Consider the following 18,334-nt stretch of genomic DNA (forward strand, 5'->3'; position numbering starts at 1 on the left):
GGAGATGCTCCATGGCTGAGAGGCATGCTCTTTTGCCAAGAGGGTAGAGGATTTGAACCGGCAGGTGGAAGCCCCTACGAGAGAGCCCTCAGGGATGGATGGCAGTCTTAGGACAGAGTCCCAGGGAAGGTGATTTCCTTGAGACTTTTGCCTCTGAATACTTCCCTGGGCCTCCCGGTGTCAGGATGTGTCCACCTGATTGTAGACAGCGGCCTCCGGAGTTCCCTTGCCTTCCAACGTTCCTGGGCTCCTCATCCTATGACCCCAAGCTCCTCTGATTTCTCCACTTCTAGGTACCTCTTTTCTCTTCCCACAACTGTCCATCAGCTGATCCTGAATCAGTGTTAGTTAACTGGTGAAAAACAGGGCAAGCCCCTTTGCAGGCAGTTTTTTCATCAAAAATAAAACCAAGGAATGAAGATGCAGCAATTGCTATTTGAGAGTTTATACCCCAGCCTGGCCACTTCTCAGTGACACCACTGAGACAGGTGCGGTGGTCACATGGGTGGCCCGTGTTCTCTCTTGCCTAAGGTAAGTAAAGAGAACTCTGCCACCACCTCTAGAGTCACACCTAAAAGGCAGGTAGCATTCCAAGAAGAGGCAATGGAAACCCTCCAGGGAAGAACTCAGGAATGAGCTCTGCGAGATGCTCATGCTTTCTAGCAACAAAACTGAACCAAACCCATGATTCCAACATCTTCCTCTGTAAAGATGGGTTTAATCATAGCTAATTCAGAGTGTTTTCAGATTATGAAAAAAGCCTGCCTTGTTTCCAGTGGTTGGCCGACCCTCCTCCCGGGTTCCATTTGTTATCCGGATTATTGATAGTTAGATTGTTTGCGTTTCTCAAGCCTCTAAGAGTTAAGAACAAGGTTGTCCAAATCCTGAGAGGTAAAAATTTATTGATTTATATCATATCAGCATGTTATGATATGGTCACACCTGCTCATACAGCTGACTTTTTCTTATAGCCAAAAGAGAAATTTTTTCCCTTTTAAAAATACATTTTTTTTCCCAGCAGGAAGAAACATTTTTAAAACAGACACTTTCACATCAAGTAAAAATTAAAAACAATGGCTTTTTTCCCCCTCAACTCATGAGGAATACGGCTGGTCAGCAATAGATCTCTGATTCAAACTAGCTTTCAGGCCTCTGCCCTGTTCATTCTTCATCTTCCACAGAAACCATTTCTAGGGGAAAAAATTACAGCTTCACCAGATCAGCGGCCTAAACCCAGAGAGGAAAGAGAAGAGGTAGACTGAACTGTTACTACTGAACTTATTGTGTAAGATATTTTAATACATTTAAAAATTTTCAGTGGGATGGAATATATTCTACAAATATAGAAACAAAAAAAACATTTTAAATGCTCCAAACAAAATCTTAAGAGATGTCTGTATCACAGTTTACTTTGAAAAATGAAAGCACAGAACCAACTTTAAAAATATGCAAACTTTACATGCGCTTCAGGAAAAGTTGCTTTTTGTCACATTCTTCAAAAATCCAAAGCCCACTCTGCAGAACTGATGTTAATGTTTTCCTACCCTTAAGAGCCCCTGCCAGGTCACAGATAGGAATTTCCCGAGAGCAGTGAGTAAAGTAACTGTGAGAAGTTTATTCAACACTTAACAGCTTAAAAAACAAAACAAAACAAAAATAATAAAACAGAATCGGGCAGTGGTGTGCTGAAGACATCTCCTACCAGCTCAAGCAAGAGAGCCAATTGTTTTTTTAGAATTTTGCCAGTAGTTGTTAAACGGCTGTTATTAAGATTAAATTATATACGCTTCCCATTGGTGCTGAAGCTAAAACTGGTTCACTTAAAAGAGTATAATTTGTACAGGCTAAGAAATAGCTTAACAGTAGATCACATATTAGATTGAATGACAAATTTGAGAAATGAGTGGATTAGGATATAATTCCATGTTTCAAATCAAGTTGGATAACATTCGTAAGTTGGCCAAAGAGTTCAGCAAAAATCAATTAGAGCACCCTGGGAGAATCAATTGGCTATATGGAATTTACAATAAAGTACATTTTACTATAATCTGTTAATTGTGTTATAAAATCCTCGCTATCATCAAAATTTATGACATGTACACTTGTATACAAATTTTTGTTTTCCAGGAGAGCAGATTGTGAAGCATTTACCAGTGTACCACTGGATGGGAAGAACAGGGAAGGAGTTGGGGGAAAGAGTTTGAAACCAAAGGAAGAAGAAGTAGGATTTTCATTTGGTTTTCCAGTCTGCCCTCAGCATCCAACTGCCACGGCGTATTCTACGTGCACGCCTACAGGTGTTCATGCCGAAACAGCTCAGTGAAACACAGACACCCCACCCCCACTAAGAATTAAAAGCACTTTACTTGAAAAAAATCAACTTTATTTTTTCTAGGGTAAAAAAAATAGAACCAGCTATTAATTTTTTTTGTTGAGAAAATGCTTCTTTTGGTGTTCACATCTCAATTTCTGAAAAGGTAATCTGGTTACTAAAATAACCCCGATGCATTCACAAACCAGATCCACAAGTGACCAGCCCTTTACAAAAATCACAGTTGCCGCAGCCCTTACACTCATTCTCATCACACGTCACCACATGCAGAGACACAGAGCGAGACAGGTCACCGAGCTGAAGTAAACATTATGGCATCAGGAAAACAGAAATCCATCTGCATAAAATAAATACAACTTTGTGATAACTGTAAAGAAAAAGAGAGCACTTAACACGACAATGGCGGTCCGATGGACCACTGTTTCATTACCCGGTCATAACATAAGTCCCTGTGAAACGCAGACCCCTTCCATGTAAAGGATGTGTGCATCACAGGCATGTGTTCGACAGTTTTACACAATAAAAATAAAGCCATTCAAAATATGTGTGCATATTTTGCAACTAGAATACACTTACATTTTTATTTTTTTGCTCTTTAAACTGTTTTAAAAAAATATTAAATGTAAAAATCCTCAAATGGAAATTTTGCAGAAAAACACATTTTATCTTCCATTGGCCACAGCCACGCTTCCCCAACAGTTCGCACCCGCAGCTCACTCCCAGGGTCCAGTTCCTACGTGCTGGGGATCAATGCAAAATGAGTAAGTACAACAAAGCACCGTCCAGAGACTGCTCCAGGGGATGCCTGGCCTCGCATGATCCAGAAATGTCCGATTTAGGCGGTTTTGGTCCCAAACTGTTAGTTTATTCCCCCTCATACAGTGAACCAGGATTCCTGCTGCCCGTGCTGCTTTTGACCTTTCTTGTCATGTTACCAGAAGCAAGGCTCACAGCCCTACATGGCAATGAAGGAGACTAACCTTTCTCATCCGTCCTTTGTGGACCAGTGCTGGTTTGCCAATAATGGTAACTCTGAAGTGAGTCCTGTGTAATGGAGAAGAGAACTAACTCTTCTTCCCATGCAGTAGTGCCAATAAAATGTTCTTAAATACAAAAAGAATCCAATAAGACTATCCATGATTAAAGGCTACGTTCTATGATTATAACCAGGTCCCACTAGTTCGGAAGAGTCTTTAGGGAAGTGATTGTCAAAAAACATCACTAAGATGAATTCACTAGAAGTGAGAGGAACGTGAGCAAAGAATGAAGAGGCATTCTTAACACCGACCCACACATTATGAGCACTAGTGATGTTCTGAGGTTTACATTTGGTGATTTATGTTTCATTTTCATAAAAACACTTGAGAACAGCCGCAATACTGCAAACTCTTGATTATTAAGAATACCTTTTTAAATCTATACATTATTTAGGTTTTTGTGTTTCTTCTTCCTGAAGCTGTCTTTCCAAATCTTTCCACTATTCATTCACAGTCAAAAAAAAAAAAAAAGCAAAAGAAATTAATAAACAACTCAAATCACTTTTTAAAATTAGTAAGCATCCAGGAAGGAAAAAAGTGTGATAGAATAAATATTCAAACTCCTAAACACAATTAGAATTTTGGCTTCCTATGACTTATTGCTGGAATAATTACTCAGTAATCTCTAGTTCCTTTACTGTAGAAAATTAAGGGTCGGTTGTAATTTTAAAATATGACAGATAACAAGACAGATCTGAAATCACAGTTATCTTTAAAAAAAAAAAACCTCTACATTTTAGATTCTCAACTAGTTGGCATGACTATCCGAGACATCATTTCCACTCTGTAATTTCTCTTTACCTTCCACTGGCCTACAGGCTGCTCTACAATATTGTGTATTTGAACACCAGTAAGAGTTTCTGAAGTTAAGTGTGAACTTTGGGACGGTCACTTCTGTAGTCACTCCACCCGCCGAGGCCAGGCAGATGTGCCGCCAATGGGACTCCAGGAGCCAGCAGGGAGTGTGCAACCCCGTCTGCTGTGGGAATCTAGGCAGGACGGCGGGGGTTCTGAAAGCTACGGGTATAAAACTGGCACAGTGTTATTTTCTTTCCACTTGACAAAATGGATATTCACTAGACTCCTCTCATCTCATTTTGCAAAGGAGGGACAGGGCAGGAATTTTTGCTCAGCTCCGTACAGTGGCATCCTGCTGCTGCTCCCTGACGGCCACGTAAGAACACTGATTCTCTCTTCACATTCCCCAGTGCAAGCCAGAGGACCCCCGTTTCTAGGAAGGAAAGCGCTGGCAATGCTCTCAGGCAGAAGGGGGAACGTGCCAGTAAAGAATCAAAGCGGGTAGGGCAGATCACACACACATCTATTTACAACTCGCAGATCTACGTTCGAAAACTGACTCGCACATCTACTGGTATTTGTCACTCTAGAGGCTGCTGAAATGACTGCACGTGAAGAGTAAGCGTCTTAACGAACCGTCTGTTTAATGTGCACAGTGTATTAAACATCGCGTTCCTTTGGAGCAGTGGTGGCCGAGTGGCCCTACACCGCCTGTGTGCACACGTGCATTGCTCGTCCCTTCTGATAGGGGGCCTGGCCACCCTACCTGTGGCTGGCTTTAGCAAGGAGGAGGAGGTGTGACAGCTAGGACTGTGTCTGCCGTGCTCGACAGGGAGCAACTCTCCCCCAGATGGCTGACTAACTTCTCAAAAGAACAATTCCAATTCATCCTGGAATCCAGCAGCATTTGCTGGGCCTCAAACAGAAGCATTTTTAAGCTTTTATTTGGCTTCCTATCATTATCTGTACTTCTAAGTTGAGGTTGGTTTCACCTGCTCACCGTCACTGCAAAACACACAATGAAATGCTCAGATCGCAAAGAAGTGGCAGCTGCGACACCCGCTCCCTAACCAAACACAGGCGCGGGCTCCTGCCCCCGAGCAGCAGTCCTGCGGCCAATGAGGTATTTCAGCGGACTCGCCGCCCTCTGCACGCGTGCAGTGCGTGGACCCAGGGAGAAGCTGTGGTGGGCCTGTATTTGGTGTTGCTTTACCTTTCCCGCACAACGGAGAAAAACTTCTATCCCCCCAGGGTTTTTTTGGTTTACTTAAAAACAAAAGACATCAGCCTTTACTTTTACTTTTCAGCCTCCTTCTCAGAACTGTCATTTGGATGATTAGTGACAAAGGGGGAACCTATGCTGCTCATGTCACAGGAAACTACCGCCGACTCACCAGGATCTCAGTCTTACAGTCCCAGACCGAGAACGTGCTCCGCCGCCGCGCCAGGTGCGCAGGTGACGGCCCAGGCGGCGCCAGCACTTTTGAGAAGAGTTTGGTTCTACTGTGAGGTAAACTGTGTGAACATAGTGACAAATGAAAAGAAATGCCTTCTAGAAACAGACACCTGACTTCACCTTCTCCAAAAGCGGCTGGAAGAGACTGCGAAGCCTCGCACGCTGGTCTGCCTCCTGGTGGCACCACCCGGCACGGGCAGCTCCTTGATGTGGCAGGCTCTGGGGGTGCCACGTGACAGCCTGTCACCACTTTAAGCCTGGCTGTAGCTCTTATTTTTCCCATAAACTAGCCTATTTCACCACATATTGATCATTTAAATATTTTGCGTTAATTTGTTTCAACCATCCCCAATGCAGTTGGTGCTAATATAGCAAAATTAAAATAAAACAAACAAAGCCTCTGGGCCAGACAGAAGTCTCAGCTGGGCGCAGCACCCGCTGTGGGAGGCACGGGCGCACAGATGAGACACGCGGACGAGACGGCCTCTCGAGAACCCCACTCACTGATCACGCTGACATTTGTGTTCAGGCTGTATCACCAGTCCTTTGCTATAGATGCAATCTGATAAAAGTGCATTTTGTAGGAAACGATGGTCAATCTACAATACACCTTCTGTACAAAAGGAGAAGCCAAGGGCCCACCGCCCCCCCCCCACGGGAAAGCACTAGCGCATGTAAACACGGACTGAGCGAGCCTTTCGAAAGAGCACATTCCAGTACCGGGATGTGTCCGCTGGACACCGCTCCCCGCCCCGCAGCATGCCTGACCCTGAACCTCCCGGAGCTGGTGAGGACTGGAGTGTCACGGCAAATGATGGGGCTGCAGTTCTTCAGAAGGTGCCAGCCAGCGCCCCTCGAGGTTACTAGTAACTCAGCAGACGTCGGGGGAGTGAGGCCGCTCCGCAGCACTGCCCGCCCTAATGGAGGCACTAGCTAGGAGGACGACCCAGCTCTCCGAGCTTGGCCTGGATGATCGAGAATCTGCTGGCAACAGTTTCTCTCAGTCTTCTAGGATGATCCTATGATTTCCTCTTCTCCAAAGGTGATGTTCACTTAAATGTGTGGCAGAGTGTATGTTTTTAAAACATGAAAAGTCCTTACAACATATTAGCAGGTCTTTATATTACTGATCCTCCTTTTCACAGAGTTTTAAAATATCCCAAAGGGGATAAATATTCGTCCATCCACGGAATTTCCTTTGCTTGTGTGTCATATTCTGATTTGCACATGTCAAATAATACACACTCATGGAAGTCTGAATTCCTATGGTGACTCTGACAAGTCCACGTCCTAAAACAGGCAATGGTACAAACACCGAAAGATGCTGTACCACATGTAGCCTGACAAAAACGCGAAAGACTGTATGAGAAAGATCCACATGTTGCTGAGGGTCATCGCCCTGGAGTCAGCTTCCTCGTGGCCTTGGGGAGGTGGAAAAGCCCCTAAAAAACAAGATGGAAATGTTACTTCGTTTTACTGTAGTGGGAGGTCTCCTGGAATAAAAGCTGAGTATTAGTTTCACTAGAATTTTTGTTTTTTAAAGCATCTTCTGTGACTTCCCATGGCTCTTGAAGAGAGAGAGATCTCCTCTGAAATAGAACTTTCAGCCTGCTGAGCCCTCTCCTGCCTCTGAGCCTTTGCTTCATTCTCTTGGCCTGGAGCACTCCCCCTCGTCCCAGTGAATGGCTGTGGCACCTGCATTCTTCCAGTATCAGAAAATACCACCTGTTCCCCCCGCCGAACCCCCAGTCAGTCACTCTCATCTCCATGTTTACTTCCGTCTTAGCACGTTCCACAGTCTGTGATGATCTCGATCTATCTTTTCTCTACAGCAGGGGTGTCAAGCTCATTTTCACCGGGGGCCACATCAGCTTTCCAAGGGTGGAGTGTAATTTTAGGACTGTATAAATGTAACTGCTCCTTAACTGTTAAGCGAGAGCTCGGTGCTGCCGCCAGGTAGAAACAAGGTGGAGGCCCAGATCCGGCCCTCGGGCCTTGGGTTTGCCACTGTGCTCTGCAGACTGCCTGCTGCTGGAACAGAAACCGCATGGGAGCTCCCTGGTCTCCCGCTGCACCCCACAGAGCTCCTCAGGGGCCAGCACACAGATGTGTGAAATCAATACTGAATACTTCCCCAATAAGCATTCATTTATACTGATTCCTCTATTTACAAGTTAAATGTCTTTGCCACAAAAAAAGTGGTTGTGTCCTGGCTGGTGTGGCTCAGTGGATTGAGCGTTGGCCTGCGAACTGAAGGGTCGTGTTCGATTCTCAGTCAGGGCACATGCCTGGGTTGCGGGCCAGGTCCCCAGTTGGGGTGCCTGGGAGAGGCAACCGAACAGTGCTTCTCCTGCACATAGATGTTTCTCTCCTTCTTTCTCCCTCTCTTCCTCTCTTTCTAGAAATAAATACAACTTTTTAAAATAAAAAAAAAGGTGGTTGTAAATCACTGATATTTTTAAAAGGCAGTATGATTTATGAACTATATCTTAATAATGAGGACGAGAAACACACAGTAAACAGGTCTCTGCAAAGGAAAGCTGGGCTATTCCAGGGCAATATTACCTAAGGTCATCTTGATAACACTCTCCAGCATTTCAAATAGTCTTTGTCCTTGCTGATAATCCCCCGGCCTAAGCTGATTCATGAGGGGATTTGCTTCTCCCAAGCAATGTACAGAGAACACTTTCAAGTTTTAAGCTCTGTTATGCAAATAGGTTTTTAAAAAAGAGGCTTCCATTACTGTTGCTACAATTTAGGCCAAATATCATAAAGAGACAGACCCTGCTGGCCTCTTAATTGCCTCATGCCTTCTTACACATCCATCCTGTCTCACCTTTAAGGAAAATCTGAGAGTAAGCCCAAGGATGGCAAACTCGGAGAAGGCCATTTTACTAGTCTTCTTAGGGATTCTAAAGACATACATAGGGACCAGCTCCCGTCGTGTTCACACGCACTGCCCCACAGCCCCAGAATCAGAAAGTTCAGATCAGGACGGCAGAGTGAAACACTCCTACACACAAAATCAAAAGCACTACAGGTAATTAATAGTGTTGGCCTTAGCTCAACATCAGGCCTTTGATAGTCTGATTGAACAAGAACTTTAATTCTGTACCAAAAAACGTCCAAGTGGGAAGAAAACAGTGCCTTCTGTTCATCAAAAATCCCACGGCTGTCCTCAGACTTGGGACAACTTTCTCTCCACCTTTTTTCCTCCCCCGAGGCCTCTAGCAAATCGGCCTACAGGTAGGTATTCAGGAAAGCACTGTGGTGTGCCTGGGGCTCTCCCAATGCTGACTTCCTTCTCTCATCACTTCCTCTCTTCCTCCCTCTCTCCTCCTTCCCCACCAAGTCTTTTTCACTGTGCTGTACTTTTCACAGAACATGGAGACTAAAGTACAGAAAAGGGACGTTAGGGTAAATAGACTTGCTTCTCCCATGGAGAAAACTGAACTTTATCCCTATAAAAAAGAATAAGCATATAAAAAAGCAGTTACGAACGATCGCAAGTGCCTGCTAGATGATGGTATCATTTACACAATCAAGTGCAATGCCAGAAAACAAATGCCATTTGCTACTGCACGAAACAGCTTGTATCACTGTATACACATGGCTAGTCTTCTGCAGACTGCACTCACTCTCGAGTGAGATCCATTTGTACAACATTTGACTTATCATCTGATCTTCGCACACTGGCTGATGAAGCAAGCGCCAGAATAAATTTAACATAAATTTGTCTTATGAAGATTCTAAGCCGAATCCTTAAATATAAAAATACTTTGATTCCTTTAGGGTGTCTGAAGAATCAAAAAAATGGTTATCTCCCCCAAAGTGCATCTTTGGAACTACTGGTAACTTCAGGAAGGTATGTAATAGGGTTCTGTGTACCTGTTTTATAAAAATTCGATAAGAGGTCTTCTTTTTCAATAAAGCGTTGATAGAGCCAATCAGAAAGGTCATCAGTCTCCAGGGGTACATCTTTAATTGGAAAGATCCTAGTTAAGAAAATAAGGGCAAGAATTACTTTAGTTCAGAAGTCAGAATCATTCAGAGCCACAGTTTAGCTTTGGTGACGGAAAAGCTGAAGGAAGCTATAAAATCCTCTTTTGCAAGGGTGGGTTTCTTCAGCTTCTCAAGTTATTCTGATTAAAAAAAATGTTGATTACACAACGGAGTTCACTTACTCATTCATTCAAACATTTATAAGCCTATTATGTTAGGTCTAGTACTAGATGGTAAAAACGTATTATTAGTTATCCTCCATCTAGAAATAATCATTGAGAAACAACTGTCTTCCCATGCCTGTGGGTAAAGTAGAGATGGTATTCAGAACAGATGAAATTTTAAAAGGCAAGTACTTTAGGACACTGGAACAGTCAAGTAAGAACTAGGCTGAATAGTGCAGCTTATTAGCAAGGTTCTTTGCTGGGAATGGCCGTGAACTAGACAGAATCCCCCTAACTGTACCTTTTCACCAACTATATCAGAGATACCGGTTTCACGAGCGATGTCAGCTCAGACTGATTGGGAGTGGCTGCTGGGACACAGCTCTGAAGTAGACCGGATGGCTAGTGATAAGTATCCCCTGGAGGTAAGCACAGAGGGGACAGCATGAGTAATACTACCAGGTCAGTATTTGCTGACCTTGAGAAAGACTTTTTCTTGTTTGTTTTCCAAATTTGGGGGAAGAGGGTATTAATTTTTCCTCCCTTTATCAAAGGTATAAAGGCACAGAGTTAAAAAGTCTACAAAAGGTTTATTTGTGTAAGAAAACAGCAGACCCTGTCCCCTGCCCTTCATTTCTCCCTCCTGAGAGGAACTGATTTTACTTCTTTTAGTTGATGACCTTGACATTTTTCACCATGCTTCTTCTTCAGCTGGGGGCTCATCTGCTGAGTTCCCACTATGGAATGCGAGTACTAAGCTCCTCCTTCCTCCCATTCCCTCCACACAGGCACAACCTTCCCAGCTTCCCATGCGACTGTGTGGTAATTTTAATCAGCACAATATGAGACATTTCCATCACTATAATCATGTAAATATGTTTGAAGCTAGCCATGTAGGAAATCATGGCTACTTTTCCTTTCCTGACCAATTTTTGTTCTCCCTGAATCGAGCAATTATAGTTTCCTATGTACACATAACTAACTCAGCCACACGCTCTTGGCCAATTGTCCAGAATCAATTTTCCAGATCAAGTCTGCAAACTTCTTCTTAAAGGGCCAGATTCATGATATTTAGACTTTGCAGGCCACGTGATCTTTGTTGCAACAATCCAACTCTGCTTGTAGTGTGGAAACAGCCATCTACAATGTGTAAATAAATGTGTAACTGTGTTCAAATAAAATTTTATCTAAAAAACAGGTAGGAGCCAGATAGACCTGTGGTCTAGACCTTCCCACAAGGCATTCCTGTACATCAGACATTCCTCCAACCTCACCTTCCCGAAGGATTCCACCCAGATTCTGCGTTTGCTGCCTGTAGTTTTCACCTTGCTAAGGCCCTTCACTATCGTCCTGGTGATTCTCTGCCCTCCTAAAGTGGACTTAATGTTTCTTACATCTTACGCCTTCCTCTCTCTGTGTGTACTCCACATTTTCACGTAGCACATCCTTTAATACTTTCTTGACAAAGGGTACCTGAAACCTTGCATTTCTGCCAATGTCTTCTTTCTGTCTGCACATCACTTTGACAATTTGACTAGATAACGAATTCAGGGTTGGAATTAATTTTCTTCCATCTCTGTATTTTTGTCCTCTTTCTGGGAGATTTATTATTTAACTTCTAAACTTCTTACTGAGTTTTTTCATCTTGTATCATATTTTTAATTTCTATGCGCTGTTATCTTTTACCGTATGCTATTATTGTTTTATTGTTGCAATATCACATCTCTAGGAGAATTACAGTGGGAAGTTTGAAACGTGCACAAAAGTAGGGAAGAGGGTTCATGAACACCCTTGTACTATGAGGACTTTCGGAAGCTGTTCTTTACCTGTGCGGTCTCTGTTCTCCCAAGTCACGGTCTCCTGTTTGCTGCGGTCTCTGTCTTTCACAGTAGAGGCTGATCAGCTTACCGGTTACCTGGTAATTCCCTGTTGCTCGCTCACATTTACAGATGTGGGCCTTACCAGCTGAACAAATACTCTCAGCATGTCAGTGAAGTTGGTTGACTGTGAACTTCACTGAGGGTTGTCTGGCTGGGCTAGTTAAGTTGCTCTCACCATTTCCCCTGAGAAAGATCGGCTACTGAAGGCCTGACTGCGAGCTCTCTGGCAGCAGAGGGAGGGACCAGGGCTAGGAGTCTCAGCACTCGGCACACTTCCGTCACTTAAGCATGCTACTTTCATGACGGGACCCCTGCCTCGTGTGTGGGAGTCCAGAGAGCCGCACTTCCCCCTCCAGAGTCAACCTCCAGCACTGGCCAGGGCAGGCAAAGAGTGATCACCCACCTGTGGGATGCAGGGAAGAGGTTCTGAGGATCGGAGCTCTCCCTAAACAGATTTAACCAGTCTCCCCAAGTTTAGCAATCCTTTCAATCTCATGGCCCCAGGTACTGACGCTGCCAGTTTTTCAGCCTTGCGGAGGTTCTGTGGCATAAATAAGTTTGGCTCTTGGCTTTCCCCTCAGCTGGCTGAGGGCTCCGTCTCCAACTGCCCAAGTTTTGTTGCTACTGTTGTCCCCACCCTTGACGGTCTACACCTTTAAAGACCTCCTTCGTGTTCTTTTACTGGGGTTTTGGAAGGGAATGAAAGTAGACCTAAACCCACCATCTCTTCTGAGAAGCTGTCTTGTTATTTCTTAAAGGTCTAAGATGATTTTCTACCTTTGGTCAGTACCTACCACCTGCTATTCTACAAAGGAGTGCATACTGCTCTTCTGAGCTTAGGCAAAATGTGTGCAAGTTACTTAGCAAGGGTTTAAAAATATAACGGTGGACAGTGCACGCCACCATAAAAACACCGAACAACTTCTACAGTGTATCAGTAGGACAGTTCCAGACCAGTCAAATAATACGAGGGGCTCCAAATGACCAAAGTGACATGCGCTGACTCCTTCAAAGGCTTTTCAAACAATTACTCATGGAACATGATCATTTGTACACAATTTCAGAAAAAATCAGAGGGGAAGTTATTGATGAATCAGATTCTCTTCTCTTATTTAAACATTTAAATATCACATTGGGGGTATTTTAACAACCAAATTTAAGTATCAATAGACAGTATGAAAAATATATTAAAAATCAATTTCAAAAAAAAAATCACAGGGTTTTTGGTGGTTGTTTTCTTTTTTTTTAAAGACAGGGGAAGGGAGGGAGAAAGAAAGTGACAGAAACATTGATTGGTTGCCTTTCATATGCACCCCAATCGGGGACTGAACCCACAACCCAGGCATGTGCCCGGACCAGGATTCGATCCACCAACGTTTTGTTTTGTGAGATGATGCCCAACCAACTGAGCCACACCCATCAGGGCGGTCACACAATTTTGATTAGAAAAAAAAAAAAGAAAGGTAACCAAAATATAGTTTTATTTACACAGAAAATAACTTTCCCATTCTTAGTCACCTTTCCATCCCCCCCAGATATAGTACTACATTCTCATAAAGCAGGAATATAGGTGTTTTGGCCTATCAGATATTTTAATGGGGGGAAGGAGATGCTGAAGTCCAGAAACCTCAAGTTTCAGCTTGCTACTATAAAGTCCCCTATCAGAATGAAAATTTCCCTTGCTAGGAAAGAGCTAACAAACAAAGAGATAAATTAAAGAAATGTCACCACTTTTTTTAAAAAAAAATATTTATTTTTAGACAGGGAAGAAGGAGAAAGAAAGGGAGAGATACATTGATTGGTTGCCTCTCGCATGTGCCCGGCTGGGGACCTGGCCTACAACCCAGGCATGTGCCCTGACTGGGAATCGAACCGGTGACCTTTCAGTTCATAGCCCGGCACTCAATCCACTGAGCCACACCAGCCAGGGCACCCCTTTTAATAAGAGAAAAAATACTGGAAATTCTTATACTACATAAAATTATCCCACAGGCCAGTATTTCTTAGCCCTTTTAATGCCTATTCTCCTAAGTAATTGATAGGTCTCTTTCACACTAAAAATTTTAGCTCTCTCCCAGTCAGGGCACATGCCTGGGTTGCGGGCCAGGTCCCCCGTTGGGAGCGCGTAAGGCGCAACCGCACATTGATGTTTCTCTCCCTCTCTTTCTCCCTCCCTTCCCCTCTGTCTAAAAATAAATAAATAAAATCTTTAAAAAAAATTAAAAATTTTTTACCTCTCCACACACTCACGTTCTCATATGCCTCACTGAGTGAGTGAGTGGGACTCCCTGGCTGATGGTCTCTTCCACAATCGTGGGGTTTTTGTTTTCTGTTATACGTGGAGTCTGCTTTTTAGGCACAATTAAAACAACCCCAGAAGACAGCGTGGCACAGTGTTTATGAGTGCAGACTCTGGAATAGGCGGCCTGGGGATGAATTCTGCTGTACCACTTGCCAGCTGTGTGACCTTGGAAAATTGTTTTACCTCTGTATGACTTAGTTTCCTCACCTGTAAAATGGGGCTAACCATATTGTTTATGCTACAAAGCTGTTATATGTGCAAAGTATTCGGCGCAGGGCAGTGGCATCCCTTGGCATCAGTAGAGGTGGTGCTGCGGGTTGTTGAATCCCAGATCGGTCACGATAAGCATTATTGTTCTTTCAAGTTCCTTGGGCACAGCCTCAGATGCAGTGACTAGACTGGACCAGAAGCTGTTATAGCGGTTTGGCACTCCACCACTGTCTCCGCAGTGCAATGCTTTATACACAGAGTGTGTGTGTGAGTGTACGTATATATACACGTATATGCGCACTTGTTGTATACATACACACTTTCTATACCACTGGCAGTAATGAAGCCAGGCTCGAGCTAGTCACAGAAAAGTAAAAATGTAAAGAGTTGTGATCAAGTATTCAAAAGATACATTACTGACAGAGGTTCTACACACTCTTTTAATACTAATATTGATGTAATCGGAGTACAGACTCCAATTATATCAATAGGAAATAAAATTTCAAAGGAGGAATCTTGGGCTATTTTAACAGGTTTGTCTTTTCACCTCTTCAAAAGTAACTTTTATCCCTTGAATTATACGAAACTCTCAAATTAGAGATATTTCATGCATTTTATAGTTTCCTCTTCCTCCTCTCCCTATTTTAACTAAGAATGCAGATTCCTGTGGGGGAGCGTTCCCCAGGACACACAAGACCCTGCGGCTGCTTCGACAGACTGCTTCACCCCAGCACACGAAGCCCTACGGGACTCAGTCGGCCAGCGTGCGTCTATGGACTGACGTTCTCGGTGTGCACCGCACATGCCGTTCACAATTCCTCACCCTGCTGGCTTACTCCTCGGCTGCAGAGAGCCAAGCCCCTCGTCCCAAGCCATCTCCACTTAGAGCGGGTTTGAAAGGGAGTTGATTTTTTTAAAAAAGTCAGTTGTGAGTAGTTTTTCCTAACATCTTTCCTTCTCTAAGAAGTCTCTTTAAGTAGCTGGTTGTCTGAAACAACCAATTATAGGTAAAGCCTGAGTGTCTACATCCACCAAGCAGTCTCATCATCTTAACTGCAGGTAGGAAGGGAAATGAAGGCAAACAATGACGATTTTGTTCTTACCTTTCTCAATATTTACACTTTTGATTTCTTTTTCTCTATTGCCTGATTAGGAACTCTAGTACAATGTTGAAGAGAGGTGGCTAAGAATGGGGAAGTTATTTTCTGTGTAAATAAAACCCACTCTCATTCCTGATCTTTCAGGGGGAAACATTCAGTAGTTTGTTGATATCACTCAGTGTGATATTTGCTGTAATATTTTCTGTAGATCCCATTAATCAGATTAAAGAAATCCCCTTCTATTCCCAGTTTGCTAAGAGTACTTTCCTTTTTATCCTGAACAAGAGTTGCATTTTGTTGTGTATTGGTTTAATATGACTTCAAATCCGCCTGTTAGTGACAAAAATGAGGTTGTATACTTATTTATAAGTAACGTTGTTTTGACATAAGAGTGAAGTGTCAGGATGTCGTCATGGACATTTGCAGCTGCTGAGGGGCGCTGCTGAGGGCTGATCAGTGACAAGTGGAGAAGCAGCTACGGCAGCTATGGCTAGAGGACAGTTAGACTAGAAATGCCCAGAGTGTATGAGGACCATCCGAGAGTGTTCAGTGTGGGCAGGTGACTCTGCTGACCTAAAGAGCTCCTTGGGGTACTCTGCTGTAGTAAAGCAACTCTTTACTGGGAAATGCAGAAGCACGTGAAGAGTATTATTTTGATCATCAAAAGACAAATACCACATGTTCTCACTTATAAGAACTGAATGAACAAAACAAACAAACGAGTAAAAGAGAACCAGAGACATGGAAACAAGGGGCAGACTGACAGCGACCAGTGGGAGGGGGATAAGAGGGGAAAGAGAAGGATCTTGTCAAGGAACATGTATGGATGACCCATGGACTGGACAATAGGGGTGGGGACTGACTGTGGGAGGTGGGGGGTGGGAGGGCAGGGGAGAGCAACGGGGAAAAACTGGGACAACTGTAATAGAGTAAAAAACCCAGAATATTATTCTGCTCATCGATACCAGCACCTTTGTTTCCTAGCAACGTACTCTAAGAACAAAGAACTTTTGTTTTGTGCTAGCAGATGGATGTCAGCTATGGGTTGGCTGAGCCGACTCCTCCCAAGAACCAACTCATAGAAAGGTGTACCTCAGACTAGGTTTGAACATTATTTCATTCATTTCCCCCTTGTCTGGAACAACAGTGTAATTAATAAATCACTGGTTTGGAATATGTTATTTTTTATTGGCTTATTAAGAGACATTTTCCCGTATGCTATTGACTTGTGAAATTATTATAATTTCCACAGTAAAGCTGAGTTAAATTATTGGCAAATAATTATGCTCAGTCTCTAAGCCTATTTTGCCACTTAAAAGGAAACATGTTTTATCAGTTCTTTTCTATCTATTAAAACACATATAATTTTTCCCTTGATTCTGTTAATGCCATGAATTGAACAGACTGATTCTGAATGTTCACCCAAACTCATTCTTGGAACATATGCTCTCAGGAAATAAAATAATGTACTTTTTTATACATTGCTGGGTTAATCTTGTGTCTAAAATCATGTAAGAGATTTGCCTGTAAAGTCTCCTTTTTTATAATATCCCTGGTTCACATTTTGGTATCAAAGTTATGCTGGTCTTATAAAACAAGCTAGGAAGCATCCCCTCTATTCTCTCTCTGAAAGAACTGCATTTAATGTCCTTTTACTGTATTTTTACTGATATGTGATTTGCAGTGATGACCCCTTTTCACTCCTGGTACTGGTGACATGGGCCTCCTTTTTTTTTTCTTATCAGTCTTGCCAGGAGTTGATCTATTTTATAGTGTTAAAAAACCCTTTTTTTTTGGTGTTTTTATTCTATCCTATTTTTTCTATGTCAGTAAATTCTCCTTTATTGTTCCCTGTCTTCTACTATCTTTAGATTTCATATGATTTTCTTTTTCTAAATTCTAGAGACAGATATTTAGATCACAGATTTTTTTGGTTTTCTTCTTTTCTAATAGAAGCTTTGGAAGGCTATAAATTTTCCTCTAAACATAGATTAAACTCTAGCCCATAATTTTATAGATCATGTTTTCATTATCATTCTGTTAAAAATATTTTCTAATTTCATTGTAATTTCTTAATACATGGTAAACATTCAGTTCTTCTTATTCCCTACTGATACAGTTCCTCATCTTTGTTTTATGAGCTACGTAGCAATGAACGACACTGCAAATGTCCATTCATATGGGCACAAGTAGATATATCTATAGGATAAAATTCCAGAAGTACAACTGTTAAGTCAAAGGTTAAATGCATTAACAATTTTGAAAGACGTTGCTACATTGTGTTCAGAAAGATTACACCAATTCATATTCCCACCAGCAATTTGTGAGAATGCCTCTTGCAAAACGGTATTTAAATTGCAGAGCAGCAGTCAGCAGTCTCTGATCTGGGTGCAGCAGACGACGGCCAGCAGTGTTCCACACCTGAGATATGCCAGGTGAGGCACATATTCTTGGGATCCAACTAGGACTCTGTAAGACTAGGTATCTTGTGTTTTCACTTAAATAGTCATCTTGGTAAAAATGTTCTGAATCATACAGATAACACGTTAATAACCAAGTACCACCATGTGCTTTCCGTGCTTATGTTTATAGTCCTTTGGGCACAATTCAATAACACTTTAAAAGTACGAGGCCAGAAAAGTGAACAGGATCTACTAAAGAGCAAAATCTATTCTTTCACCTCTTAAAATCTGAGATTTAACTATGGCTTTCCTTGCGACTTTTAATATCCATTAAAATAAAACAAGAGGAGTTCTGCTCCCTGTAACTGCAGAACAGGTAACAGGGAACAGTTATAAACTCTGGACAAAATAGAAATGGTATTAGTGGAAGATGCTGGAGAGTGACTGATAGCAGGCAGATATTAGAGGAAAGTCGACGCCTGGAAGACGGGAATGGCACTGGGCAAGAGTTCCAGTTTTTATAGCTGTTTTACCTAAGAATTGTTCCCAGTTAGTGCGATGCAAGGAAGCTAAAAGTTATATGGTAGAAACAAGTAGTCTCACCGGTGGAAGAATCAGAGGACAGACACGGGTGACCGTAACAGTGGGAAA

General features: G+C 42.7%; 1 protein-coding gene across 4 annotated transcripts in view; it reads right to left on the reverse strand.

Moving 5' to 3' along the window:
- Window positions 1-882: 882 nt before the first annotated feature.
- The window catches only part of LPGAT1 (lysophosphatidylglycerol acyltransferase 1), a 69,738-nt gene continuing 52,286 nt past the window's right edge, over window positions 883-18,334 (reverse strand). For all 4 annotated transcript variants that reach the window (XM_053915185.2, XM_053915184.2, XM_053915182.2 and 1 more), the window contains exons 7-8: window positions 9,512-9,618; window positions 883-7,065 (exon numbers count right to left, since the gene is read on the reverse strand). In XM_053915185.2, coding sequence (XP_053771160.1) covers window positions 6,914-7,065; window positions 9,512-9,618 — 259 coding nt within the window. In that variant the 3' untranslated portion in view covers window positions 883-6,913. The remainder of the gene's footprint in view (window positions 7,066-9,511; window positions 9,619-18,334) is intronic.

This window comes from Desmodus rotundus, chromosome 12 (genome assembly GCF_022682495.2).
Source record: "Desmodus rotundus isolate HL8 chromosome 12, HLdesRot8A.1, whole genome shotgun sequence".
NCBI classification, from domain to species: domain Eukaryota; kingdom Metazoa; phylum Chordata; class Mammalia; order Chiroptera; family Phyllostomidae; genus Desmodus; species Desmodus rotundus.